At 62.1% G+C, this 27,647-nt stretch overlaps 2 protein-coding genes across 2 annotated transcripts; one reads left to right on the top strand and one right to left on the bottom strand.

Annotated features, from left to right (window-relative positions):
- The first annotated feature begins 1,190 nt into the window (after positions 1-1,190).
- Positions 1,191-6,664, top strand: IDH2 (isocitrate dehydrogenase (NADP(+)) 2). The gene is made up of 11 exons (XM_021541803.2): positions 1,191-1,281; positions 2,197-2,288; positions 2,657-2,822; positions 3,215-3,375; positions 3,848-3,991; positions 4,261-4,397; positions 4,492-4,643; positions 4,718-4,830; positions 4,915-5,012; positions 5,136-5,228; positions 5,554-6,664. Exons 1-11 carry the CDS (start codon positions 1,191-1,193, stop codon positions 5,639-5,641), a joined length of 1,335 nt encoding a protein of 444 aa, XP_021397478.2. The 3' UTR covers positions 5,642-6,664.
- ZNF710 (zinc finger protein 710) lies at positions 6,567-25,860 on the bottom strand. Its single transcript, XM_077785978.1, has 5 exons — positions 25,808-25,860; positions 9,022-10,441; positions 8,222-8,413; positions 7,601-7,775; positions 6,567-7,366 (listed from the first exon to the last, which is right to left on the bottom strand). The coding sequence occupies exons 2-5, from the start codon at positions 10,411-10,413 to the stop codon at positions 7,194-7,196; spliced, it is 1,932 nt and encodes a 643-aa protein (XP_077642104.1). The 5' UTR covers positions 10,414-10,441; positions 25,808-25,860; the 3' UTR covers positions 6,567-7,193.
- Positions 25,861-27,647: the final 1,787 nt, after the last annotated feature.

The raw sequence follows: 27,647 nt of genomic DNA, 5'->3' as shown, positions 1-27,647 counted from the left end.
CAGACGTCAAGGACTGCCGCAGCTCCCCCAGCCCCTCCGCCGGGGGCTGCCAGCTCCAGGGCTGTTTTTCCTCCTGGAGCAGGCTCTGCCCGTTCCATGTGGCTAAAAAAAGCCATCGGCTTGGCTGGGACAGCAGGACAACAAATTCCCAGCCCGAGCAGCCTCCTGGCAACCCTGGTACACTCCATGCACCTTCTTGGGGTGCCCCTGGTGTGCATCCACCTCCGTCATCATCGTTATTGTCATTGTCATCGTCGTTGTTGTCATCGTCGTCCTCCTCCTCCTCCTCCTCCCCACGCGGGGCCAGGCGAGGTGAAGGTCCCTGGTGGAGCAGTGGCAGTTGCCCTTGTCCTGCTGGATCCAGCTGCCGAGTCACGCGCCGGCCCTGAGCAGGGACGCCGGCTTCCATGTAGGGTCAGGCTACGGCTGCATGCCCCCAACCCCACGGTACCCCCCCAGTTTCACGCCGAGTTTTGCACTGGGTTTGGTCCCAGTTCCATGAGGGTTTTTATAGCTGGCTTTGATCCTAAGGATGTCTGATGCCGCTTCCACGAGGAGTTTTGCAAATCGGTCTGGTCCCGGGGAGCGGGGCCATTCGCAATTCCACGAGGGATTTTAAACCCGTGTCTGATCCCCAAGTTTTGTTTCATTTCTGATCCCAGGCAGAGTTTTGCAGCTAGGTCTGGTCCAGGGGGTTTTGTTCCCTGTTCCACGAGGGGATTTACAACCGGATCAGGTCCTGGGGGAGTTTGGTCCCTGATCCCCATGGGGTTTGGCAACCGAGTCAGATTCCATAGGGGGTGGTCCAGATCCCACACAGGGTTTTACAGATAGACTTGGTCCTGGGCCAGATCGGGCCTGGTCCCCATTCCACACGGCATTTTTACAGACGGGTCTGATCCCGCGTGTGTTCGGTCCCCATTCCACCTGGGGTTTGGCCGCCTATCCGTAACCCCGACGTACCGAGCGATGCAGCATCCCCTGGGTGGGAACGGGGAGTGCTGCGGATTGCGGCCGCGCTGCGCTCTTGCACTGGGGCGGGCTGCAGCAAAGCTCCGACCCCACCGCGGGACCCCGCGCGGGGCCCTCCCGACCCCTCGCGGGGCCCCACGAGGGGAGCCGGGCTCTGTCCCGCCCCGGGGCGGAGAGAGCCGCGCCCCGGTGTCCGCCCCGTCGCGTCCGCCCACGCCATGGCCGCCCGTTACCTCCGCGCTGCCCCGGCGCTCGGCCGCCTGCCCCGCTGCCCGCCGCCCGCCGCCGGCGCGGGGCAGCGCCGCCACTGTGAGTGGGGACCCCTCGGGGGGATGCGGGGGACACTCGGCGTCCCGGGGCCGTGCACGCCACGGGCGGGAGTGCTCCAGAGCCGCGGGGGGCGGCGGCTCGGATTCTTTTGGGGGGCGGTGTCTGAAATCGGACCGGCCGGTCCGCGGGCTTTTGCGGACACACGCCGGGTTTTGTAGCTAGCTCTGGGCCTGGGGGGTTTGGTCCCGGTTCTACGAGGGGTTTCACGGATGACTTTGGTCCCGGGGGAATTTGGTCCCTGTTCCACGTGGCGTTTTGTGCTCCAGCTCGTACCTGTTCTGAGCCTGCTGTTGGGGGGGTTGGGGGGGTCGCTCCATCCCGGACCAATGCGGGATTTTGCCCCCCAGGAGGGTTCACTCCTGGTACCACACAGCAGAGTTTTGTTGCCAATCAATGCTTAGGTCCCACTCAGGGAGGGTCACCTCTGCTCTGGGTACCACATGTGGTTTTAGAACCTGACTCACAGACAGGTTTGGCACCCAGAGGGCTTTAGTCCTGGTCCAGGATCCACAGAGGGATTTGCACCTCGGTTTGTGCCTGAGTCTGGCCCCAGGGGACTGCACCTGCTCCTGGTTTTGGTCCCGTTCTTGATCTCACTGAGGTGTTGGAGCCTAGCTTGCATGTGGATCCCACTCTGGGAAGAATGTGTCCTTGTCCCTGTCCCCCTCACGTGCTGGGCTTTGCACTCTGACCCCCACTCCAGCAGTGGTGGCCCCAGTAACTGGCCCAGACCCCAGTGGGGCTTGCCCCTGACCTGTACCTGTGCCTGAGCCAGGGTGGCACCCACACCTGGCTGGGCAGAGCTGTGTGGTCCCGACAGGATGCCCTGGCCCCACACAAGGGTGTGGAGCTGTGGGAGCAGGGGTGCACCCCTAACACCCCCCACCTCTCCAGATGCTGACAAGCGGATCAAGGTGGCAAACCCGGTGGTGGAGATGGATGGGGACGAGATGACACGGATCATCTGGGCCTTCATTAAGGAGAAGGTGATGGGGTCCTGCCCCAGGAACGGGCGGGTGTGCCACAAGGGGAGCTGGGGGTTGAAGGGGAAACCAGAGATCCCTGTGCTGCCCTCTGTCTGTCCCTCCCGCCTCGGTCCCTCTGTCTGCAGGAAGCAGGTCGTAAAATCGGCACAACTACCAGAAGGACTTTTAATGTGAGGCCGTTCTGGGCAGTGGGAGCTGTCTCACACAGGGAGGCCTGTTCAAGGCAGGGGGATCATTCTGGTCAACAGAACCATCTTGGGCAGGCAGCGGGCTGGGCTGGGCTGGGTGCCAGGGCTGGCTATGCCGTGGTGCTGCTCCCCAGGCACCTTGCACTGTCTCCCCATTCTGACACTCTCCTGGCCCCTCAGCTCATCCTGCCCAACGTGGATGTCCAGTTAAAATACTTCGACCTGGGGCTGCCACATCGGGACAAGACGGACGACCAGGTCACCATTGACTCAGCGCTGGCCACCCAGAAGTACAGCGTGGCTGTCAAGTGTGCCACCATCACGCCTGATGAAGCCAGGGTGGAAGGTGGGCAGGGCAAGGGGCCGAGCTCCCATCACTGTTGGGGGTGCTGGCAGCTCCGTGGGGTGCTGAGCCTCCTGTCTGTGCCCCCTGGGGTCAGCAGTGCCTTCCACTGCCAGCTCAGCTTTCTGGTGAGTTTGGGGCTGCACCATACTCAGTGCTGTGCACCCATCCCCACCCTGGAGGCTCAGGGGTGCTGTGGGGACCCCATGGACCTGGGACTGGGGACACACTGAGCTCTGCCCTGTGCCATCCATGATCTCATGCTGGCTGTCCCTCCCCTTGCAGCAGGGTCTGGCAGCAGCCTGTGGCACAGTGGAGCTGGGTGCTGGGCAGGAGCCATGTGCTTCATGGGGCCTGTGGGGGTCGCTCAGGGGTCCCATCTGCATGCCTCACAGAGTTCAAGCTGAAAAAGATGTGGAAGAGCCCCAATGGCACCATCCGAAACATCCTGGGAGGGACGGTGTTCCGGGATCCCATCATCTGCAAGAACATTCCTCGTCTGGTGCCCGGCTGGACCAAGCCCATCACCATTGGCCGCCATGCCCACGGTGACCAGGTGAGCCAGTGCAGGACTGGGCGTGTGGGGCTGGCCAGCAGCTGCCCCTGCCCAGCCCCTGCCCCTGCCCCAGCCGCTGCCCCTGCCCTGCCCCAGCCGTTGCCCCTGCCCTGCCCCAGCCCCTGCCCCTGCCCCAGCCCCAGCCGCTGCCCCTGCCCTGCCCTGCCCCAGCCCCTGCCCCTGCCCCAGCCGTTGCCCCTGCCCCAGCCCCTGCCCCTGCCCCAGCCGTTGCCCCTGCCCCAGCCCCTGCCCCTGCCCCAGCCACTGCCCTGCCCCAGCCCCTGCCCCAGCCCCTGCCCCTGCCCCAGCCCCTGCCCCAGCCCCAGCCGCTGCCCCTGCCCTGCCCTGCCCCAGCCCCTGCCCCTGCCCCAGCCGCTGCCCTGCCCCTGCTCCTGCCCCAGCCTCTGCCCTACCCTGCCCCTGCCCTTACCCTGCCCCGGCCCCTGCCTGACGCTCTGCCTGGCCCCCGCAGTACAAAGCCACCGACTTTGTGGTGAACAAGTCTGGGACATTCAAGCTGGTCTTCACGCCAAAGGACGGCAGCGGGTCCAAGGAGTGGGAGGTGTTCAACTTCCCTGGTGGCGGCGTGGGCATGGGCATGTACAACACGGACGAGGTATGTGGGGTGGGCATGGGCATGTACAACATGGACACGGTGTGGGCATGGGCATGTACAGCACAGACATGGTGTGGGCATAGGCACCTACAGCACGGACACGGTGTGGGCATGGGCATGTACAACATGGACACAGTGTGGGCATGGGCATGTACAACACGGATGAGGTGGCGCTCAGGGAGCCCTGCAGGGCAGTGTGCCTTGCCACCCTGGGCGAGGTGCCAGGCTGAGGGACAGGGTCCCATGAGGGCCGCGTGCTTCCCTTGCAGTCCATCTCTGGCTTTGCGCACAGCTGCTTCCAGTACGCCATCCAGAAGAAGTGGCCGCTCTACCTGAGCACTAAGAACACCATCCTCAAGGCCTATGACGGGCGCTTCAAGGACATCTTCCAGGAGATCTTTGATAAGTATGGACCTGGGGGGAATCTGGGCTGTCCTGGGGGCGCTGGCAGTGAGACCCACGTGGGGTGAGCACGGCTGACCCCAGGCCTGGGCTCCCAGGCACTACAAGACGGAGTTTGACAAGCTGAAGATCTGGTACGAGCACCGGCTCATCGATGACATGGTTGCCCAGATGCTGAAATCCTCCGGCGGCTTTGTCTGGGCCTGCAAGAACTACGACGGGGATGTCCAGTCAGACATCCTGGCCCAAGGTGGAGCAGGGTAGGGTGTGGTGGCCTCTGCATCATCACCCCTGGGAGCTGTCCTGACCCCTGTCCCACCGCAGGGTTCGGCTCCCTGGGGCTGATGACCTCTGTCCTGGTGTGTCCGGATGGGAAGACCATCGAGGCCGAGGCCGCCCACGGCACTGTCACCCGCCACTACCGGGAGCACCAGAAGGTGGGCAGAGCCCGCGAGCTGCCAGTGCCAGGCTGCCCCCGGCGTGCTGTCCACACCAGGCAGCTGACCGCTCTCTCTGCGCAGGGACGACCCACCAGCACCAACCCCATTGCCAGCATCTTCGCCTGGACACGCGGCCTGGAGCACCGCGGCAAGCTGGACAGCAACCCTGACCTCATCAGGTGAGGATGAGGGTGGGGAGCCCCGGGGGAAGGTCCCTGCCAGCAGCTGCTCTGGTCGCAGCCGTGGCAGGGCCTGTGGCCCAGCCGTGCAGACTGTCCCCCAAACCCGTCCCCTGTCCCCAGGTTTGCGCAGACGCTGGAGAAGGTCTGTGTGGACACAGTGGAGAGCGGGACCATGACGAAGGACCTTGCTGGCTGTATCCACGGCCTTGCCAAGTACGGTGGCTCTCAGGGCAGAGCAGGGGGCAGCCACCGGCACTAGGGCAGCGTGGCTGCATGGGTGACTGTATGGGTGGGGTGACCCTGTAGGGTGGCCACAAGAACAGCATAGTGACCACAAGGACGGGCTGGCCCTGCAGGGCAGCCTCAAATGACCAGGAGCTGGCTGTGCATGGTGGCCTCTCTGGACAGTCCCCAGGGAGTTGAGATGGCTGTTCACAACTGATTCGGTTGGGCAGGGGCCACAGCCTGGACCCAGGGCTGTGGTGCCTGTGGGAGGAGGCAGGCAGGGACCCCCAGCAATCCCTGTCTGTCTCCGCAGTGTGAAGCTGAATGAGCACTTTGTGAACACTACCGACTTCCTCGATGCCATCAAGAACAACCTGGACAAGGCTCTGGGCAAGAAATAGGAGACAGCCTCCCCATCTCTGGGATGGATGGGGCTGGGAGGGACCCAGTGCCCTCCCCAGCTCCCCAGGACAGCTCAGGAACAGTTGAATATTTTTTCTAAAGTTTTCTTAGTGTTTCTAAAGCCTTTGTAGCAGGGGAGTGTAGGGGTGGGGGGGGCGTGTGGGGTGTGTCTGTCCATCCCTGATTCATGTACCCCATACCTGTGTGGTGCCATTAAATACCACCCCAGCCACAGCACAGTACCTGGCACAGCTTTACACTGCGGGCTGGGGGCAGCCAGAGCCCTCAGCTCAGCCTTGCCAGCCTGGGAGGGCCGTGCACTCCAGCATTTTGGCATGGCCCTGAGGGGAGCACAGGGGGGTCTCCAGCCCTGCTGTGCTGAGGAAGGGTCGGGCAGGCCAAGGCTGTGGCCATCTCCATCCTGCCCCAAGGCTGGCAGGGGTAGTAGGCACACCCAGAACCAGCCCAGGGCTTCTGGGGATGGGGCAGATGGTGCTCAGCCACTGACAGAAAGTGTAGGGGGTGTGTGGGGTCAGCACAGGTGTCCCAGACCCTGCGCCCAGGCTGGTCCCCAGGTCCTGATGCCTTCCAGGACCCGACCCAGCTCTGGGTACTCCTGGGGGGCAGTGCTGTGGGTGCTGTGAGTCCTTTGCCCCACAGCAGAGAGTGAAGAGCCCAAAGAGTGGTCCCAGACTGGGCACTGCCCCAGCTGCTTCCCCGCCACGTCCCTGGGCACGGAGGAGGCAAACCCCCACCTCACAGGCTGCCCCAGTGAGAGCCTTTTCCTCCAGCCCCAAAGTAGCCGGGGGGTAAGGAGGGGATGCCAGTTCCCAGTTCCTCAGGGGGGGCTCTGCCCAGGACCCCACTTTGGCCCTCAGTCCCTCAGAACCCCTCTCCCCACACAGACCACACAGCTTACACAGGTTTACAAAGCACATTGGTTGAAGGGAACTGAACTCAGTGAAAAGATAAAACCAACCACGCGGCACATCTGAAAAAAATAAATTACTTTCAAAATACCATCATTTGCTGGGGCTGGGCTGGGTTTGCCTCCCCCGGATCCACTGCTGGCTGCAGCTCCAGACCCGGAGCTGTGGGCGCTGACTGCACCCTGAGCTACGAAAATACTCTGTTCTGCATCCCAGCGCCTGACACAGGGAGCCCTGGGGTGAGTGGGAAATGCAAACCCACCTCCTCATGTGGGCAGGGGCTTCTGCCCGTCAGGGGAGTCCTGTGCAGAGAGGGGGGACCCAGGAGGTAGAATAATTAGTGATGCTCATCGTCGTGCTCCACAGCAGCCCCTTCCATCCTTACTCATTCAGTGATCTGCTGGGTCATGCCTCCCCTGCCTGCAGCTTCAAGTCACCAGGTGCAGGGTGCAGGCAGGGGCAGGGGGGCAGCAACAGAGCCAAGGCAGGTCCAGAAAAGTCTTCTGGACATCCCTGTGTTCCCCAAGCCCAGTGGAAACCATCTCTCCAGTTCTGGGGCGCCTGGCTGAGTGCTGCAGCCCCTCTTAACCCCACCAAACCCCCACAGACCCACCAGCCTGGGCTACAACATGTTGTAGTAGGCCATCTCCTTCATGGCCTGCTCAGCCAGCGTGTGCTCGTCAGGAGGGTTGCCCACAGCCCCGTAGCTGTAAGAGTTCTCCTCCTCGAAGTCATCCATCTCCTGCTGGCCATCCAGCTCGGTGTGGTCAGCCCCAGCCAGCTCCATCATGGCATCTAGGAGTCAGCACAGGGACACGCAATGGAGGAGCTGCGGGGAGGGCTGGGGCCAGCAGTTACCCCCTCCCTGGGTTTGGAGCCCAAAACTCCCCGGGAGCCGCAGCCCTGCTCGATCTGGGCTGCTTGTGAGGGTACCCTTTGGGTGAGAGGACGTGAGGCTGCCGCAGCCCGTGTGGCCCGGCCCGGCTCCCAGGGCTGCGGGGCAGTCGCGATGACACGCCGGGGACCCACCTTGGCTGTCCAGGCTGATGTCCATCACCCCGTGCTTGACCTTCATGTGCCGGCTGAGGTTGCCCTTCAGGTTGAACTTGCTGGAGCAGTAGGGGCACTTGAAGGGCTTGCTGCCGGCGTGCAGGTGCATGTGCCCCAGCAGGTTGTACATGCGGTTGAAGGACTTCCCACAGACCTGCCAGCAGCAAGCCCGCGGTCAGCCAGGGCTAGCCAAGGCTCTGCAGCGCAGACCTGGCCCCCGGGGTGCCCTGGGGCTCCACCAAAGTAACGGGGCTGCTGCCCTCCTGGAGTCCCTCCTGGCTCCTGCCAACAGCAAAGGGGCTCCCTCCCTCCTCCCGCGCTGGGGGGGGCTTGGGGATGCAGTGTTGGTGCTGCTGGGAGCTCCAGAGCATCCAGCACTGGCCAGAGAGAGGCACTGGTTGTCATTCAGCAGCAGCAATGCTCCCGTCACAGCTCAGAGCAAATATTGCATGCCCAAGTGAGAAGGGGAGGCATCACAAAGCTGCTTCCATGCCCAAGGGCTCAGCCCGGCCAGATTTCTGGGGGCACAGCACAGTAAGAATGTGTGCTCCCCCGTGCTCTCACATCCCCAGCCCCACCAGCCCCCAGCCCCACCGGTACCTTGCACTTGAACGGCTTCACCGGAGAGTGCACGATCATGTGGGTCTTGAGCGTCTGCTTCTGCACGAAGGTCTTGAAGCAAATGTGGCACTGGTAGGGCCGGACGCTGGTGTGGATCAGCATGTGCCGCTTCATGTTGGCCTGCAGGGTGAACTCCCGCCCGCACACCTCGCACTTGAACTCCTTCACGCCCTGCCGGGGGGGAGGTGTGGGCTGGGGGGGAGCTCGGGCAGACCCCCGGGCACCGGGGACACACGAGGGCTGCCAAGAGTGGGGAAGGGACCCCATGGGCAAGGGATAGGCTCCTTGTGCTGAGCACAGCACGGGTGTATCTGAGAGCCCAGCCTGGCCTGAGCCCGGTGACATGCAGGGGCTGTGGGTGAGGGCTGGAGGGGCTCTGTGAGTGCAGCTGAGTGCCAGCTCTGCTCTGGGGCCCACTCCAATTGTCCCCCGCTAACGAGCCCATGGAAAAGGGCAAACACCCACACACAGCCTGCCCAGAGGGGCTGTGGCAGCTCCCGGACAGGGCCCCCCAGCTTACCCTGCAGCAGGTCTGAAACTCCCTCCCTGAGGAAGGGAACCCCCAGAAGGGCAGGGGCTGCACCCCAGGGACCCCCTCCCTGCATGTCAGTGACCCCAGCTAATGCCAGCCACAGGTGCTACTGCCCACCTGCACCACCCACCTCCTGCCAGGACTAGGGGCACTGGGACACTCCTCTCCGCCAGCACCCACATCCAGAGCTGGCACATCTCCTCTGGGCACGATGAGGGCAGCACCCCAGAGGACCCTGAGCCCTTACCTTGTGCGTGAGCGAGTGCTGCTTGAGGTGGTGGATCTGGCTGAACTCCATCCCACACTCGGTGCAGACAAAGGGCCGGACGTTCTGGTGCTTCAGCATGTGGTTCTGCAGCTGGCTGCGGTAGTGGAAGGACTTGCTGCACTCCAGGCACTGGTAGAGCGTGGGGCCCTGGTGCGTGGCCAGGTGCCGCTTCAGCTGGGTGAGCGTGGAGAAGTCCAGCCCGCACTCCACGCACACGTGGCAGCGCCCGCTCTCGTGCTTCACCTCGTGCGCCTTCAGCTCGCTGGGGTAGGCGAAGCCGCGGCCGCAGAAGCGGCAGCTGTAGGGCTTGATGTCGGTGTGCAGCAGCATGTGCCGCTTCAGGTGGCTGGTCTGAGTGAAGGCCTTGCTGCACACCCCGCACTTGTGGGGCCGTGTGCCCTGGTGGGTCAGCAGGTGGGTCTGCAGGTGGCTGGGCTGCTTGAACAGCTTGTTGCAGTGTGGGCAGGAGTGGGGCTTGATGCCGTTGTGGCCCAGGATGTGGGTCACCAGGTTGTACTTGGAGGTGTAGGACTTCTCGCACATGCGGCACTGCCAGCGCTTCTGGCGGTCCCCTGCCTCCACCAGGTAGGAGTCGTCGATCTGCACGTTGATGTCCAGCCGGTCCAGCTGCGCCTTCCTGCTGTGCTCGCTGGTGCCGCCGGCCGCCTCCAGCTCGCCCGGCTCCTGCCAGCCGCAGCCCTGCTCGCTCTTCACCTGCTCGGGGGATGCCGGCGCAGGGGCCTCCGCCTCACCCGGGGACGGGGCACCCGCCTCGAAGGTGCCCACGGTTTGCGGGGCCCCCACAGTGCTGCCGGCCGGGTCAGCGCCCCTGCGCCGGCGCTCGGCGCCCTCCAGCTCCCGATGCCGGCGCAGGTGCCGCAGGCGTCGGGGCTTCCTGCTGAAGGTGCCCAGGTCGATCATCTTCACGGCACCGCTCTGCACCGCCGGCTCCTGGCTGGGCTCGGGGGGCTGGGGCGCTGGGCCGTGCTGCCCCTCTTCCTCCTCGTCCCCAGGGACCGACACGTTGTATGGTGGCTCAGCCTCCACCTCTGCCTTCTCACTCTTGACCTTGGGCATCAGCCTCACGGGCGGCCTCTTCCTCCTCCGGGCATGCTTCTCCAGGGAGGAGTCTGCTTCCAGGGCGTCCTCGTCCTGCCCGTCCCCGGGCGCCTGCTCCTCACCCTCGGGCTCCCCGGGCTCCATGGCGGCACTGTCCAGCTGCTCCCCGGCCAGCCCCGGGAAGAAGCCGGCCGGGGTGACGGTGGCCCCGAGCAGCTCATTGTCGGACACCAGGCCCAGGACGGCAGCCTGTGCCAGGGACAGCACCACCACGGCGTCCGTCTGCGTCCCGCACTCGCTGAACCGATCCATGTCTCGCCGCCGGCCTACGCTGTCATGGCTGAGGGGGAGAGACACGGCCCTGAGCCCGGCGCCCCCAGCACAGGCACCGTGGCGCCGGGCTCAGCCCGTCGTGAACCCCAGAGCGACACGCGTGGGGCCAGCGTGGGGCCAGCACCACACACCCAGCATGTGGGACACAGCGGCCCCAGCTTCCAGGGCAGGGCTGGGGCCAGGAGGGAAGCTGGGATCCGTGCCACTGCCAGCCTCTCCGGATGGGCTGTTAGCACCTGGGTTTGGCCGCTTGCATGCCCTCAGGCTCCTAGAGGGATTCCAGGGAACCAGTGCCCACACAGTTTGGGAACTGGGCCCAGCTGAGCGTGGCTCTGAGCTCCGGCAGAGCAGCAGCAGCGGGCACGGGGAGCAGACCCAGCAGGGCACAGCCTGAGCTGTGCTGCTCAGCCCGGGGGCTGGCACACTCACCCTGCGGCTCCAGCACCACCACAGACCCTCCCCCAGCGGGGACAGCCAGGATGCGCCCGGGAGCTGCTGCTTCCTCCTGCCGGAGGAGTGTTCTCCTAAATACAATTATTCCTGCAGCTACAACAAAGAAATCTTGTGGGGGAGGTAAAACAGGGATAAATTCTGAGCCAGATTATGTCACAGTCCCAGGAGAACCCCAGAGCATGAGGAGATCGTGGGATGAACCTCTTTAGAGAAGGGAAACCCCACAATGCCTGGGCATCATCCCTGCAGCCAGATCGGCCGGAGGGACACTGAGCATGGTCTGTGCTGCAGGCAGCTGCCTGCTCCTGCCGACCCCAGAAGTGTCCCCTCATGCACCGCCCTGGGCAAACACCGGCCACAGCACACGGCACGGGGTGAGGAAGGGGGTGGGATGATGGGGAAGTCAAAACCGGCGTGAGAAAAGGCAGAGAAGGGGAGCAACACCAACCACAGGGGCTTGGCTGGCCGCAGACATCTGGGGTCCCTCCTCAGTCCCCTCCCGTCTGCTGGGCCACCGCGGGGCTGGCACTGGCCACAGCACTTGGCTCTTGGGCCAGGGTCAGGCAGAGCCGGTGAGGGGACCCTGCCCGGGCTTGAGCTGGCAGGGGAACGGTGTCAGCCGAGCAGCCCGGCAGCCCTGCCCGAGCGCCCGGAGAGCAGCGGGCAGGGAGCGGGGCCGGGGGGCGGCGGCGGCAGGAGACGGAGAGGAAGAGGATGGAGGTGGAGAGGGAGGAGAAGGAAGGGGATGAGGGGAGGACTAGTGCGGAGGCAGCGAAACAAAGCACGGAGTGGGGGAGGGCGGCGGCGGCAAGAGGAGGAGGGCGGGAGGAAGAAGAGGGATCAGGCGGGGAGGCGGCAGCTGGCGTGCACCGACAGCCCGGCCGTACCCCGCCCGCTGGGACCCCCTGCCCGCGGGGCCCCCGAGCCGCCCCAGCGCGGCAGAGGAGCAGGGACACGCCAGAGGGACCCAGCTGCTCTCCCCACCAGCCCAGCGCGGCAGAGGGGCCAGTGCCCCACAGCATGCTGCTTGGCTCTCTGCCCCCCAAAACAAGCCCCCCGAGACAAGAACAACGCACCCGCACGTCCCCCAGACCACTACCAGAGAATCTTACAACCACCCCAAAGCAGAGGCTTTTAGGGGAGGTAAATGTGGATTCCTGCTCTGGGCACTGGGAAAGGGGACGAGCTTCCCTCCTCAGCAAGAGAGCCGAAGCCTTGGGCTGCACAAACCTCTCTGCGCTTGTCTCCATCGCGCACACGAGTAGATTTGTCTCCATCTACCCGGTGTAGATTTGCTGTCTGGGGCCGCGGGAGCCGCAGCTGCACAAACAGCACGGGGGAGAGGAGCAGGGCACAGGCAGCTGCTTCACTTCCCGCTCTCACTTCCCTGTCCGCGCCCCGGCACTTGCCAAGGCAGCTGGAAACGCCGTTTCCCAATGCACTGGCAAGCGAGGTGGGGTCATGTATTCGGCTCCCCCAGGAAACTCCCGGCAGAGCGCTGCCAGCCTCGCCCCAGCAGCGCAGCACGGCCCCGGTGCGGCCCCGGTGCCCGCAGCCCTGCAGCCCCGGTGCCCGCAGCCCCGGCGCCGGGCTGGGCCACGCAGAGCCCGGGCACTGCGGAGCCTCCTGTCCCCCGCAGGGACTCCAGCACCTCCGGCTCCTCCTCCTCCCAGCCCGCCTGCACCCGCAGGCTCTCACCCCCACGCTCGGGGCCCCTCCAGTGCTGCTGGAAACAAACCCTCCTCCGGCCTTAGTAACCTGCAGGTTTCGAGGCCAGCCCTTGGGGCCAGGCTCGGGTCCCTGGGGCTCATCTCCCGAGGCAGACCCTCGCCTGCCCATCCCGGTCCCACCTGGGGGTCACACAGACACGCTGGCAATGTCCCCTCTGCCTCTGCCATGTGCAGAGCTCCCAGTCCTCTCCTCCATCTCCCACCCGCCAGCACCGCAGGACGGATGCACCTGGGCCCAGCAGATCAGGGCTGCTGTCCCGATCCTTTGGAGTTATGAAATTTGGGGTTCTTTCTTCATTTCTCCTCCCACTCCAAGGTTTAGTTTTGGTGCGATCTCTCCTCCCGTCTTTCCCAACACATCTGGGAAGATCCAGGCTCTGCCCTGGCACATCCTGCAGACTCTGCCCTCCCTTGCTCTGGCTGCCCCGCTCAGAGCCTCCACCAGCTCCTCACTCACCACCTGGTCACTTACAGTAGGTTTTTTTCATGGCTTTCACTTCTTTGTGCTATTTTACTTCTATTTTCCTCTCTTGCTCCATGATTAGCTCCTCAGATACTCACTTCTCTCTGGGTCCCTCTGGCAGCAGCATCTGCACAGCAGGTTCTCCACTCCCAGCACATTCCTTGCTGGATTCCTGATTTTCCAGCCACCAGGCTAAGCACCATGTCTGTGGGCACGTTTCCCTTCCCTTTGCTGTTTTTCCTCCCTGGGTTTCACCCACCTGCCCAATCCTCGTGCCACCCCACCCAGCCCCTTGGCCAGCACCACCACTGTAGAGGTAAGAGCCTGGCAAATCCTCAGTTGGGCAGCATGGAAACGTTACATCTGGTCCACAGGAGCCTCACCTTTGCACCCGCAGGTTTGTAACACCTGAGACCCAAAAGGGTCTGAGCTGAAGGACCACCCACGCCCTCAGAGCCATCCAAGCCACGGCCCCAGGGGCAGCTCTGGGGAGCCCCTGCTGCCCCATTAGTGACCCTTGTTTGCCACCGGGCTCCATTCCCAGCCCCCTCACCAGCCCAGAGGCAGCAGCATTCACCAACTCCCACCCAACATTCCTGCAGGAACGGGAGGCCCAGGTACCCAAAATCCAAAGGTCTGGGGGACTGATTGACTTCTCAGCTCTCCCAAGGAGCAGGGACCCCCAGCAGGCGTGCAGGAGCCCACCCTGCTGCCCTGCTCTGTCTCACCCCAGCACCTGAGCAGGGGCCAGAGCCCAGCTGGCACCAGCAGCAGTTTGAGACACCTGACCCTGCACAGGTCCCCAGGCAGCCTGACAAGCCGGTGCCACGGGAAAGAGGACATGTAGGACTGGCTCCTGGCTGTCCCCTGCAGGACCCCCCCTTACTGGGCTCTCGGTGGGACCCTTCTGCAGACCCTCTGCTCCCAGCGCCTGGGGGGTTCCCTGGGGACAGATGTGGTGGTGCAGATCTTCGGGGAAAGCTCCCAAGGCACAGGATTGAGCCCCAGGACAAAGGGAGACCCTGGGCATTCGGGGTTCTCACTGGGGAAGGGTGCAGTAAAACTGTTCAAGACTTTGTACCAAAAATGGCTGATAATGGATCTGATATTTGTGAGAAACCTTTGATTTTATTTTCCTTCCTTTCTCAAAAGCAGCCTTCATTTAAATTTAATAAAGGGGAAAACAGGCTTTCATCTTGCCTGCAGATTTCATACAAAGCTGCTCAGCCCCCCACAACTCCAAAGAGAAAAATGTTGTTTTTCTGAAAATCACAACTAAAATTATTCTTTAACCTGACCCAGCATGTCTATCCTGCCCCAGCCCAAGGATTTGGGGGTCACCTCGGCTGCACTACCTGGCCCTGGCTCTGTGCCAGGGGCTGACCCACAGAGTGGCTCTACGCCCCGGGGCAGAACCAAAACTGGCACTTCTTGCCCCAGAACTGACCCTGATACAGAGGAACTGCTGTAAAAACGAGCCAAAGCTCTGAGAAACAGGTAGGAGACACAGAAAACAAATACCTCTTTAAATTCAGTCAGTGTCTCCACACTAGATACTGTCAAGCTACATTTTTAAAGGAAAACTTTTGTTTTAAGGAAAACTTCTTCAGAAAAAAGAAAACTCCACTGTCAGTGGATGAGAGAGCCACAATCTCCAGCCAGTGACAGACGTGCCATCACTGTCACTGAAGTGCTTCTGGGGGCAGCAAGAGCAGTCGTTGGGGGCTTTGGCTTCACAAAACAAAGGGCACAACCTGGGGTTTGCAGAGGGATGTTGATCATGTTTTAATAAGAACAGGAGGAAAACCAAGTTGGGGAAAGTGATGCCCTGGAAGAGACAAGGGCTCCTGGAGGAGAGGGTGTTATCACAGCACATCAAACCCTCCCCAGCCTCTTCAGGGGTACTTCCTCTGAAAACACTCCATGGACCTGAGATATTCTCACTCTGATCACGGTGTCCATCAATATTTACCCCTTTGAAAATGTATGGTTATTGGTGAACTCTGGGAGGGAAAAGGAATGGTTTCAAATAACCAGAGGTTACCAGTGCTGCAGAGCAAAAGTGTGATGAGCACAGAGCTGCCTGGCTCCTCCGTTATCTGCCCAGGGCTCTGGGACCCGGGTCAGGCTAAGGACAGCACCAGGTGCTGTGGCTGCTCATTGCAGAGGGACAGAGCTGCCACCCCAAATGCTCTTCCCAGCACACAGGCACCTGTGCTGAGCTGATATGCCACTCTTGCTTCCTGTTCTGCTGGAAATTCCCTTTTTCCTCCTGCTGACACCGAGGCTTTATCCCTCTGCTCCTCCATCCCTCCAGCCTCCATCTCTCTTCTCCTCCATCCCTCCAACCCTCCATCCCTCTGCTCCTCCATCCCTCTGCTCCTCCATCCCTCACTCCCCACCCCCAGTATCCTGTGCTCCTCCATCCCTCCAGTTGCTCCCTCATTCTTCCCGTTTCCCTGGCAACGCCCATCTCGAGCCGAGATCTGTCCCCTCTCTCCCTCTTATCTTTCTCCTCTCTCTTTCATCTCTCTCCTAATCTCCCTCTCCATTCTGAACCTCTGTCCTTTGCTTCCTTTCTCGCTCTCTCCCATTTCATCTCCTCCAATGCCTTCTCTGTCTCAGGGTTACAATTATTTGAATCTCACTTTAAAGCAATGATCTGTTTAATTAACCACAGGGCCCTGGCCCTGCTCCCGCAGCCCACACGCCTGGCATGGGACCCCTGCCCACACCCCAAAGCGCCTCCGGGCCAAGGACAGTGGGGTGACAATGCCCCGTAGCCCTTCTCCAGCACCTGACAGCCTCCTGTCCCGTCTGGACTCTTCCCAGGGAAGACTGGACCAGGTGATCCCTGAGGTCCCTCCAAATCTGGGATTCTGTGACTCCGTGATCCTAACACGGCCAGCATGGAAATCAGCAGCTCCCGTGCCATAAATCACCCTCAAATTCTGTGTTACAGCAAAACAAGGGGGGACTACAATTCATGTGGAAAAGGAGTTTCCTGAAAGCAGAGTCCTGATTGCACCCATCTGGGCATGGTGGTAAGGGAAAGGTGGGAGGAAGCCAGGCTGCTCCGGGCTCTGGGAGCCTGGCTCTGACTCGGGGTCCCTTCCACGGGACTCCCGTGCTGTGGCACAGCCAGGAGCCCAGCAGAGGCCCGTGGCCACCAGCACTGCCCCTGCCCTGGGGAGCTCTTTAGGGAACTTTGTATGGGCTGAGCCAGAGCCACTGCTGGAGCCAGCCTTCTGCTCTAGCCAGGGCTTGGTCTGTCAGCAGCCAAGGGTGCACCAAAACCTCACCAAAACCTCAGCCAAGCTGCATCAAAACTGCACCAAAGCTGCATCAAAACTGCACCAAAGCTGCATCAAAACTGCACCAAAGCCCCAGTGAAGCTGCACCAAAGCCACCAGTGGTTCGTGCCCAGAGTGGTGCCCAGGCAGCGAGCATTTTGGAAGGGGATTTTTCTTGGCCCCAGCTGCCTTCCCAAGGAGCTCCTGTTGCTGTGCCACAGGGCTCAGCATCTCGTCCCTGGCAGAGCAAATTGGTCGTGCTTCAGGCCTGGTCTCCCAGCCCTTGTGCCCCCAGAGCCCTCCTGGCATGGCATGGGGGCAGCAGGGTGTGGGGACAGCGAGCTGAGCTCTGGTGGCACCTGGAGCAGTGATGGGCCCACCTCATCTGCCGAGCGAGGGGTTCCCTCAGAGCCCCGGTCCCCGTGCAGGTGTGCGAGACCTTCCTGCCACTCCTGTGGGACGGGCACCTTGTGTCCCCCCGCTCTGAGCGCAGGGACTGACCGCCACCGAGGCACACCTGCACACCTGGCACACCCCACGAGTCCCCCGTGAGCCCCCCGTTCCCCCCTGGGACAAACTGGGCTCCTGCACTGCCACCCCGGAGCATGCAGGTCTGTGCTGCAGCACAGGGGTCCAGGACCTGCCTTTATGGTCATCCCTAAGAATGCAGCTGCCCCTGAGCCCAGGGGCAGGAAGAGCCTTTAAATCAGGTAACTGGTGTGGGGTGAGCTGAGGGAGAGGGGCTGCTGCTGCCTGGACCCCCTCTGGCAGCACCCCAGGGCTCTGGCAAGGGTTGGGGACCAGCAGCAAATGGGTTCTGCCAGGAGCAGGGAGGGCCCCCAGCCCCGCTGCTGTCCCAGCCTGGCTTCAAAGGCTCCACACAGAACCCTCGCTCTGCCTTGGAAAACAATTTTTGCTTTTAAATGAAATAAACAGGGAAAGAAAAGACTTTCAAGTTCCTCCTTGCTGTAACGGCTTCTCCCCGGCACAGTCCCTTTCCTCTCCGAAAATAGCCGAGCTATTCAAAAGAGATGCGAGAAGAAAAAAAGGAACTGAATAGAGGAAAAGGGAAAGAAAAAAATGGAGCCCCAAGGGGGTGGAGAAAAACAGAATGAAAAGACAGCAAAAGTAAAGAAAAGGGATGAAAAATAAAGGAGGGGGAAGAGAGAGACAGACAGAGGAGCTTTGAAAAGAAAGAATGCTGCCAGCCTGAATACAGGGAGCAGGAAAAAAGGGCCCTGAAAAGAAAGAGCCGGCTGGAATGACCTCTCATTCAGGGCTGTGCCAATCACCGCCGCGATGGAAATCCTTTCTTCTTCCCTGCATTCTCTCTCTTTCCAGCGGGGGCAGAGGGAAGAGGAAGAAAGGGGAGCTAATTCTCAGCATAGCAGAAAATAAATCTGCTCTTTGCGAAGACCCTGAAAGGCGCCGAGGCACTGACAAACCCGTTCCCAGCACTCACACACGCAGATGGGGACAGAAAGGAAAAGGGACTCAGCAATGGGACTACCTTCACCACCTCACTGATCCTCTGGAAAATGAAGGAACAAACAGCCCAAGCACACAAACCTGTAGGAACAAGCCTGAATTCAGGGCAGTCCCCAAAACCCTGCAGGGAAAGGTCAGGGATGGTTGTGGCAGAGGCAAACCCAGGGCCTGATGCTGTGCTGGGTCCTGCAGGGAGCAGAGGGCAAAGGGGGGTGCAGCCCCTTTTGCCCTGCAAGCCCCAAAGCTGCCCGCAGCCAGCCCTGCCTGGTGCACCCCGCAGGGCTCTGCCCGGGTCTGTGAGCCCCAGCACCACCCCCGTTCCTTCAGCATCCTCAGCGGTGGCAGGGGTTAACAGACCTGCACGTGTGGAGCTGGACCAGAGTGCCCAAACAGCCCAAAATGAACCAAGGTGCAGGGGGAGAGCAGTGCTGGGATGTGGGACAAAGGGAGGTGACACCCAGAGGGAGGAAAACACGGATGGAGCCCACCAGGACAGCAGCTCTTGTGGGACAGAGGCAACAGGCACCCTGGTGTCCTGTAGAGAACCATGCGATGCCATCCAACCCCAAAACAGCCCAGGGCTGAGGGTGAGAGGAACGTCCTGAGCTCATGTGGCATCACTCCTGCTGGACACAGCTCCTGCTTAGCACCCCCAGGCCTGGGGTTAATCATGAACTGCTGGGGCTTCGGGGCAGAGCCTTCAATGTGGCCAGAGGTCTGAGGAGACAGCACACAGGCAGCAGTTCAGGAATCCTGGTGTGTGTGACCCAGCTGGCTGTAAAAGTGGAAAACCGACCCAAAACGGTACAAATGGGAGATGTCTGTCACCCCAAAGAGAACAGACTGTGAAGGAGCCGCTTGGGTGCAAAGGAGGATCCCCACAGGGGGAAGGGTCTCACTTAAGGGTGTTACTTTCAAGAGCATTGCTGCCCTTATGCTTGGGAGCAGTTTTAGTCCAGTTTTGATATTGCCACGTGTGGAGCCCATCCATTCTGCAGGATGGTGCTCCTGGGCCTGGCTGCCCCTGTGTCCCCAGGCTCTGTCCTGTGCTGGACTGTGAGGACAGAGAAGTGGAAACGCAGGGCTGGCCCAGATCCACCCATGGCACCAGCGATGTCCAACCAGATTAAGGGCAGTGAGGAAGGTGAATAGCCCAGAGCACACAGACTGCTGACAGGTTCAGCATCCCAGGATAACTGGGCAGCACCCCCTGAGCCCTGCACCCCCTGAGCCCTGCACCCCCTGAGCCTGCACCCCCCGAGCCTGCACCCTCTGTTACCCCTCACCGCCCACCCCCAGCCCCGAGGCCAGCAGGGAACCTCAGCAGGGCCCAGCACAGGCACAAACAGCTCCCCATGGCTCTCCTGCAGTTATCCCAGGCAGGGCTGGGGCTGCCTGCTGCCCAGGGGATGTTGTGCCCCCCGAGCCGAGCATCGCTGAGCTCTGCCACCATCCCCATGTCTGCTGTCCCACTGCAGGGCTGGGCAATGGGCTAATCGTGGAGGGGTTCTAATTTGAGCATGATAATTAATGCTCAACCGGGTACTCCTGCATGTGTGTGCCTGCTGGAGGGCGGTGCTGGGGAAGGCGAGGGGCTGCAGGGCAAGGGCACACTTCGTGCTGGGCCAGCTCCAGATCCTGAGCCTGCTCTGCCTTGCAGAGGCTGCCCCTGTGTGCTCAGCCCCCGGGACATCCCCGAGCACAGCACAGCAGCTGTGACCCACCTCAGGGTGGGGAGGTGCCAGCGAGGGGCACAGCTGAGCCTGCAGGGGACACCGACCTCAGGCTCTGTGGCTCAGGAGTCACCTCTGGCACGAGGAACCGGCTGCGGAGCCCGGAGCCCAGCACGGCGATTCCATTTCCCACAGACCCCAGGTGAACGCAGGGGAGGCAGCCAGAGCTTTCACAGGAAGAGGCATGGGCAGGAACTGGGGAGCACTGAGCCCCCTTCCACCCACACCAGGCTCTGGACCAGGCCACCTGGGAGTGTCCCACTCCCAGTTTTTCAACAGCAAGGCTCTTTGACGTGTCACACCATTACAGGAACAAACCCAGCTGCACAGCTGCCAGTACCACTTCTACTTTCAGATCCCCGAGGTGGGAAGCATTTTGGATCCTTTCCTGCACAGCTGAGCAGGCCAGGGCAAGAGTTTGGGGGGCTGGGTTGGACAGACGGAGCAGGAGGCACCGGACAAAGGTCCCTGCTGGTGGCAGCTCACGAATTCCCAGTTCAGGACTGACCCAAGCCAGGTGTGGAAGACACACGTGCCTGTATGGCCCAAGGCCAGCTGTGCCTGCTGCCCCTGCAGCACCAGCCTGTCTGTATGGCCAAGGCCTTGAGACCCACAGCAGCACAGCACTTGGCTGCTTTGCCTGGGGAAGGCAGAGGTGCCTGGTCTGGGGATGCCACGCTGGCTGCACGCTGCTGCCAGGTCACGGGGCCAGGGTGGAACGCAATTCCCACTTATTGCACGTGTGCTTTTGTGTGTCACCATGTTGTGAAAGCTCCTGCAGTGCTCCCGACGCTGGACACAGGCCAGGATTTTATACAGAACTACACATATTTATCTTTGGAAAAGGAGCTGGAAGAACGGGTCTGGCTCTCTGTCCAGAGCATGTCAGGGGTCAGGCAGGGGACAGGGACACGACCCGGGAGCTCGCTGGGAGCAACGCCCAGGGCCCTGCAGCTCGTGGCTGTCCCTGCAAACGGAGCCAGTGCTGCATGAACCTGGCCTGGGAGCTGCTGGGGGCACAGGGGATGGGTCACCTGCCTGGCATGCAGGGCTCAGACAGGGAGATGCAGTGGGCAAATCCTGCTCGTGAGCGGGAGGCTGGGGATATCTGCACCATTTACTCATCATATTAATATTTCCCAGGGTCTCAGTGTGGCTGGGCTGTCTCTGCCTTGGTTCTGGCAGCTCTGGCTCGCCCTGGGGTCTATTCCACTTACCCTCCCCGTTCTCATCCCAATCTACACAACCCCTGTACTTTGTGCTCTTCCTTCTCACGGCCAGAAAGTCCCATAAACACTCACAATACTCAGCTGTTGAAATGATTTCCTCCTGTGTGTCCCTTGTTGATAATCACAAAGCCAAGCCAAACCACTGGAGCCCCAGTAAATCTGGGCTAGCTGTGGGCAGGCAATGGCCCAGCCAGGCCTGGCTGGTGCCTGCACGGTGGCCCAGGCAGATGGAAGGGAAGGGAAGGGACCCAGCAGAGACTCGGAGCTCACGTGGGGGAGACTCCTCCAGCTCTGCCCATGGCTCTGCCTCTGGGAAAGCATGTTTTCTCCAGAGGGCACTCCTGGCCCGAGGTCAGAGCTGCTCTGAGGGGGCTCCCAAGGCTGGTGCCCCCTCAGCCATGGGCACACGTGAGCCGGGGCTGGAATCACGGATCATGGAACCACCAGGGCTGGAAAACCCTCTGAGATGGAGTCCAACCACTCCCCAGCACTGCCAAGGCCACCACTAAAACATGTGCCCACGTCCACACAGCATTTGAACACTTCTAGGGCTGGTGACTTTGTGCACAGCGAGCACAGAATGGCCACAGCAAGGATGGCTCTGGAGCAAAGCCGAGGGCAGGGCCAGGAGGGCAGGTCAGGCTGTGCCTGGCAAGGGCTGCTCTCAGCCAGCTCCATAAACGAACAAAGAATTGACTGCCATGGAGCAGGGAGGTGTTTGGGTTGGGAGTTTAAGATGCCTACATTCTGGATGACAGAGGGGTCAGGATTCAGAATAGAAAGGCCTTTGTGAGGAAGGAGAGCCTCACAATCCCTGTGGATTGACTGGGAAGGTAAGCAGCTCCCTGGAACATCCATCCTAATCACAAGAACAATTGTTCCCAACAGCAGCCACCAACCAGGCTGGTTCTGGGCATCTCTGACCCACCCAGCCAGCCCAGGGTGTCCCTGATCCCCCTGGCTAGCCCAGGATGTCCCTGATCCCCCTGGTCATGTGCAGCATCTCTTGGGAGGTTGGGAAGAGCAGGCCAGGCTGCCTTGAGGCTTCTGTGATCGCAAAGGTCCTGTCACACCAAAATGATTCCATGGTTCCAAGCAGAAGTTCTCCCTTCAGAGCAGCCCATCACAGGTTGGACAAAGGGAAAGCTCCCACCTCTGTTCTCCAGCTTGCTCACGGATTCCAGTCTGGAGCCAGAGGAACTGGCAACCACCCAGTCCCCAGTTTAACCCCCAAGCCAGGGGCTGGTGCTGCGGGACATGGGGAGGGCCCTGGGATGGTGGGTGTGGGAACAGACCAGAGGTGAGAGAAGGGGAAAGCAGCCAAGAGCACACCAGGATTAAAACTTGAAAGCAAAAGAAGGAAGAGACAGAGCTGGTTAAACCGGGATAGCATGGGGAGGGACAGGGTGCCAGGAGAGAGGCGGAGAGGGGAGAATGGCCTGACACCAGAGAATGGGCATGAGACAATGCTGCTGCTGAGGAACAGGAAAGATAAATTTAGAGGCAGTGGTGAGCACTCTTCCTCTGGAAGCTCTGTCCCTCCTCCCTGTCTTCTCCTTGTCCAGGTCACCCCCGGCAGGGCAGGACTGGGCTCCAGCCTGGCGGGGCTCCGATGGCCGGGGGCCAGACCCAGCCGTGCCCAAGGAGGGACCTGGGCCCTGCTGCGGGGCCGAGGGGACGGGAGGGCTCCGTGCAGAGCACGGGCAGCCCCCACCCCGCGCCGTCCCAGCGCCGGTCCCCGGGACATTCCAGTCCCTGGGACATTCCGGTCCCGCAGCTCCGAGCACAGCACCCGGGCTGCACACTGCCCAGGCACCAGGGCGGGTCCCCACGCATGAGAAGTGGAACTAAAACACCCCACGGACGAGAAGTGGAACTAAAACAACGAGCACGGCTGCGCGCTGCTTCCTCCCTGCCCGCTCTGCCTCCCTGCCCACTCTGGGACTTGGGACAAGGAGCTGGAGTGCCAGCAAGAATGGCACCAGACTGACAGAGGGCAGGGAATAGTCACAGGCTGCCCAGAGAAGCTGTGGCTGCCCCATCCCTGGCGCAGTTGGATGGGGCTTGGAGCAACCTGGTGTTGAATCTCCAGGGCCACAAGACGTACCCTGTCCCACCAGACCTCCCTGCCTCTCCAGCCACGGTGCTCCCCAGCACCCCATTATCCCTGGGGTATCCCTGGAGCCAATCTGGAGAAAATTCATGTGAACTTTCTCCAAGTTTGTCTTTGCACAACAGAGCACCCAGACACTGGTCACTTTTCCTTTAACTAAAATTTGTGACACTTTGCAATGAACTTTGTCCAAGCACTCTGAGGACCAGGAGGTGACAGCACAGGGGCACTGCAGAGCCGCCCACAGGTGCCGACATACTGTTCTGTTAATTTTCACTAGAAATACTAGAAATACTCAATTGTCACTCAAACAGCTGCAATGAAAGACCAGGAAAAGTAAAAAACGTGTTTCTCCCCTTTAATTTAAAGTTTGGGAAAGAAAGTTTATCATCACTTGTTCCCTCTGGCGGGAGAACCCTGTTCCTCAGTTGAAGCTGCAGCCAGGCGAGCAGAGCAGCCCCCCTTGTCCAAATACAGACCCCAAACACACCGACACAGACCTTCCTCCGCAGCTCGGCAGGAGCACCTCCTTCCCAACAGACATGCCACATTTCATTGTGTTTTGGGCAGAAACTGGGATTGGGGAAAAGCCACGCTGGGCACGGGCTGTGCCAGGTCTTCTCCCACACCAACCCCTCTGTGACCCACAGCCACTTGCCAGGGGGAGGGAGGAGGAAGAGGAGGGTGTGCATGGGGCTGAGGAGAAACTGTGGGACAGAGGAGCAAAGGGAGAACACTTGTCACCAGTCGTGGTCTCTGTTGCCAAGGCTGAGCCCTTTGGGAAGGGCTCAGGGGGACCATGACTTGCTGAGGACTCTAGCCACAGGCAGCACAGGGGATGGGACTGGGCACTGTGGCACATCACATCCCGGCCATCCTGCAGCGTTCCTCCAGCCCCACCGTGCCACCTTCATGGCACACGTGCCCTGAATTTGGTATTCGGGGCATTCCAGGAGCTGCACCTGAGCCAGGGAGGTGATGGGGCTAGGGAAACCAAACCTGGGAGTGCGTGGCAGAGGGCAACAAACCCAGCAGGAAGCCCGCTCGACACAGGGCTACCCCTCACCCCAGCACTGGCTCTGGCCTGCAGCCCCAGGGACGTTCCCAGAGACTGGGCTGAGCTGGAGCTGACTTCTCCACAGGAATAACTAAAACACAGGAGTGCTGGCAGCCTCTCTCTCAAGGTTGTGATGCTGGCATGTTCCTGGCAGTACAAACCTACTGCTTTGTAGATTCCTCAATATTCCCAGCCGGAGAGCAAAGCCTGACAGTGCCTGCGCTCCTCCCTCTCCACACCGCGATTCCTAAACTAGTTGATAAATGAAAATGGCCCAATAAAACCACCCAAAACAAACACTCTCTTGGGGATTAAACCAAGCCCAAAATGCCAACGTGCTGAGCTGTGACCCCACCATCAGAGGTGCTCCACTCCCACGGCTGCGGGATCCACGTCTTACCCCACGAGTCACCCCCAGGTTTGGTGGCAACGTGTCCTGGGCTGCAGCAGAGCTTCAGCTATTTCCCGTTTTGGAGGGACACAGTGTGACCCATAAAGAGGGCACTGACACAGAGCTGCTCACAGGAGAGGAGCTGGGCCTGGGCGAGGGGGACGTGCCTGTTCCCTGGCAGCTCCTGCAGTGAGGACACTGTCACCCAGGCTGGCAGCAGGGCACGGCCACAGCCCGGCCACGCTGCCCCGGCTGCTGCTCCCCACGGCCCCCAGGCACTGGGCACCCTGGCAGCTCCAGGGCGAGCGCCGAGGCTGCTGCCTCCCTGCGACCCCTGCAGAGCCAAGCCTGGAGTCTGTCTCCAGCCCAGGCTATATTTGCTTAATCCTGTGGCCAGCCTGAACGGCCGCAGGACCCAGCTGTGCCGTGTGGGACCCACAGCCCGTGGGGCCTGTTCAAACCCCGGCCACAGAAGTGACCAAGGCAAGCCTGGCAGCATGGTGTGGGCACAGAGTGTGGCATGGGGCACAGGAGGGGGGTGTGGGGCAGAGAAGCAGGGTGTGGGGCACAGGAGCGGGGTGTGGGGCACAGGAGTGGGGTGTGGGATGTGGGGGGCTGATGGAGCTGCAGTCTTTGAACCTGGGGTGGGGTCAGGCTCAGTCTGGTACAGGTCAGGCTCTGGGCTGCCCCTATTCCCCCTGGTCACCCTTCTCTTCCTACACAGCTGCTCACAAGAAAAATCCTATGCTTGACTAATTAATTAATAGAACTAATTTACCCATTACACGCTGTTATGACCAGAGCTGTGGAGGGCTCTCACACGGCTCCCCTTGGTCCCTCGCTTGGGCGCAGAACCAAAGGCCCCCCCAGCCCTCTCGGAGCCGCCTCGGAGCACCGGGAGGTCCCACACCGGGACTTGCCGGTGCTCGGGACCGAAGGTGGGGCGGGACCCGCCCGGTGCGGGACCAGCCCACCCGGTCACCACCGCTGCACTGCGCTCCCCGGAGCGGACGGGCGGACCCCAGCCGGGACCCCTCCCGAACACCAGGAAACTCCCCAAACTTCAGCACGGCGCTCGGGGACCGGAGCCCCGGCGCGGCCCGACCCCGGCCCCGAGCATCCCTCCCCGCGCCGCCGCCCCCGCCCGCAACAGGTCAGGGCCCCCGCCCCGCGCCCTCCCCGCAACTTTGCGGGCCCAGAAAGTTTGCGGGCGGCCGCGGGGAAAGTTCTCGGGGGCTGCTGGGGAGCAGGCACGGAGCCGGGACCCCCGGTCCGCCCCGCTCCTCCCGGTCCCTCCCGCCGCCATCGCTCCCGTCTCGGTGGCGCGGGGCAGGAAGGCGGCGACACCGCGGGGTCCCCGCTCCGGTACCCCCGTGGGAAGCGGGGAGGGTCGGTGGGCGTTCGGGGCCCGGCGGGGACTCACCGGCGGCTCCGCGGGGCGGCGGCGGCGGCGGCGGCTCCGGGCCCGGCGCTGGGTGCGCAGGAAGGAAGAAGGAGGGAATGAGGCAGGGCTGACGTGAAGGGATGCAAAGCAGCTCCTCCTAACTCGCCCGCCCTTCATCTTCCTCCCCCTCCTCAACTTGCCCGACCACCGCGAGCCGCCCCCCCGCTTCAGCAGCACCTTCCACCGGAGCCGGGGCCGCCCTCGGTACCAGTTTGGGGGCTCAGTGGGGGGACTGGCGGTGGGAGTGGTCCCTATGCCCACGCTGTCCCTGCCTTATGTCCCCCCCGGCAGCACAGGGGTCGTTTTCTACCTCACCCTTCCTTCTGGGGGCTGTGGCCCCACGCAATGATGCCGAGGAGGGGATGACCTTCCCAAGAGACCCACATCCAGCTGGGCATCGCTCTCCTCTGCCACGGGGGTGGGAAAGGTCATGGGCACCCCAAAAAGCTTGTAGGGATTGATGGCAAGGACTCCTCTCGCCACGAATGGGATGAGAGGAATTAGGGATGTTGCAGGAATTGGAGGGTTTGGGGAGGGATGCTGTTCACCCACACAAACAGGCGGAGGGAAAGGCCGCGGTAGGGTGGGAGGAGGTGGCCGGAGGAGGCAGTGAGATGGGATGTGGCATGGGAAAGGGAGCAGGTGATCAGGAAGTTGGGGGGTTTGGGGAAGGGTGTGCTCCTGGCTTCCCCGAGAAGGCAGAGGGAGAGGCTGAGCTACGCAGCTGTGGGGATGTGGAGGCAGGAGGCCACTGCTCCCCAGAGGGAGGGACGGGGGTGAGATGTGACTTGGGAGGGAGAGGGGGTGGCAACCCTGCAGGCTGCAGGCTTTGGCTCCCATCGTGAGGAGGAGGAGGAAGAGGAGGAGGAGGAGGAAGAGGAGGGTCTCCTCCCCACAGAAGAAGGAGCATGCGGAGGCAGCCGTGACTCGGGAGATTCTCATCCCCTTGGAAGCAGGTGGCGCCGGCCGGGCTAATCGCAGCAGAGTTAGTCTCCACACGCAGTCCTTTGTCTGGGCTCACTTCTGCTTTTCGGGGTTTTTTTTTGTGTTCGTGGCGAAAGCCGAGCTCCCTGCTCCGTCCCCGCTGCCCTGCTCACATCTCCCGCGCGTGTCCGGGGGCCGCCCAGCATCCCGTCACGTCCCAGCCCGGAGCCCTGCGGAGCGCGGGGCCGGCGGTGCCCCCGGCGGTGCCCCCGGCGGTGCCCAGAGCGCCGCTTCCTCCGCGCGTGCCCCGCGGCCTGGAACGGCTCCGCCGGGGCACAAGCGCCGCCGGCAGTGACGGGGCGCGAGGAGGTTCGCTGCCCTGCATTCCCGGGGCTGCCCCCGCCTCCGGCTGTGCCTGCAGCGGGCACCGGGCGGGACCCGGCTGGGACACGGGACGGGCAACAAAGCAGGGCACAGGGCGGGGAACCGGGCGGGACACGGAGCGGGGTGCACCGTGTGACCCGGAGCGGGACCGGGACCGGGAGCGGGACCCGGAGCGGGGCCGGGCCAGCCCCGGCACCGCCGGCTGCCGGGGAGTCGCGGCCCGTCCGCTCCAGCCAATCAGGACGCGGATTCAGAAGGCCGCGCCCAGTTCAGCCAACCAGAACGCGGATTCAAGAGGATGCGGCCATCCCGGCCAATTAGAGCGCGGATTCAAGAGGCTGCTGACTCAGCCAATCAGCAGGCGGATGCCCGCGGCCGCAGGCGCCTCAGCCAATCAGCACGCGCGGTCCCTGCGCTGGCCGCCGTTCCTCTCCCGTTCCCTCTCCCGTTCCCTTCCCGTTCCTCTCCCGTTCCTCGCAGCCCCGCGGCGCGCACTGACCCTTCTCTCCCG

The sequence above is a fragment of the Lonchura striata genome, chromosome 11 (genome assembly GCF_046129695.1).
Source record: "Lonchura striata isolate bLonStr1 chromosome 11, bLonStr1.mat, whole genome shotgun sequence".
Taxonomy (NCBI): Eukaryota; Metazoa; Chordata; class Aves; order Passeriformes; family Estrildidae; genus Lonchura; species Lonchura striata.
Note: the sequence above shows the minus strand (reverse complement) of the source record. Positions and strands in the feature narration are given on the sequence as shown.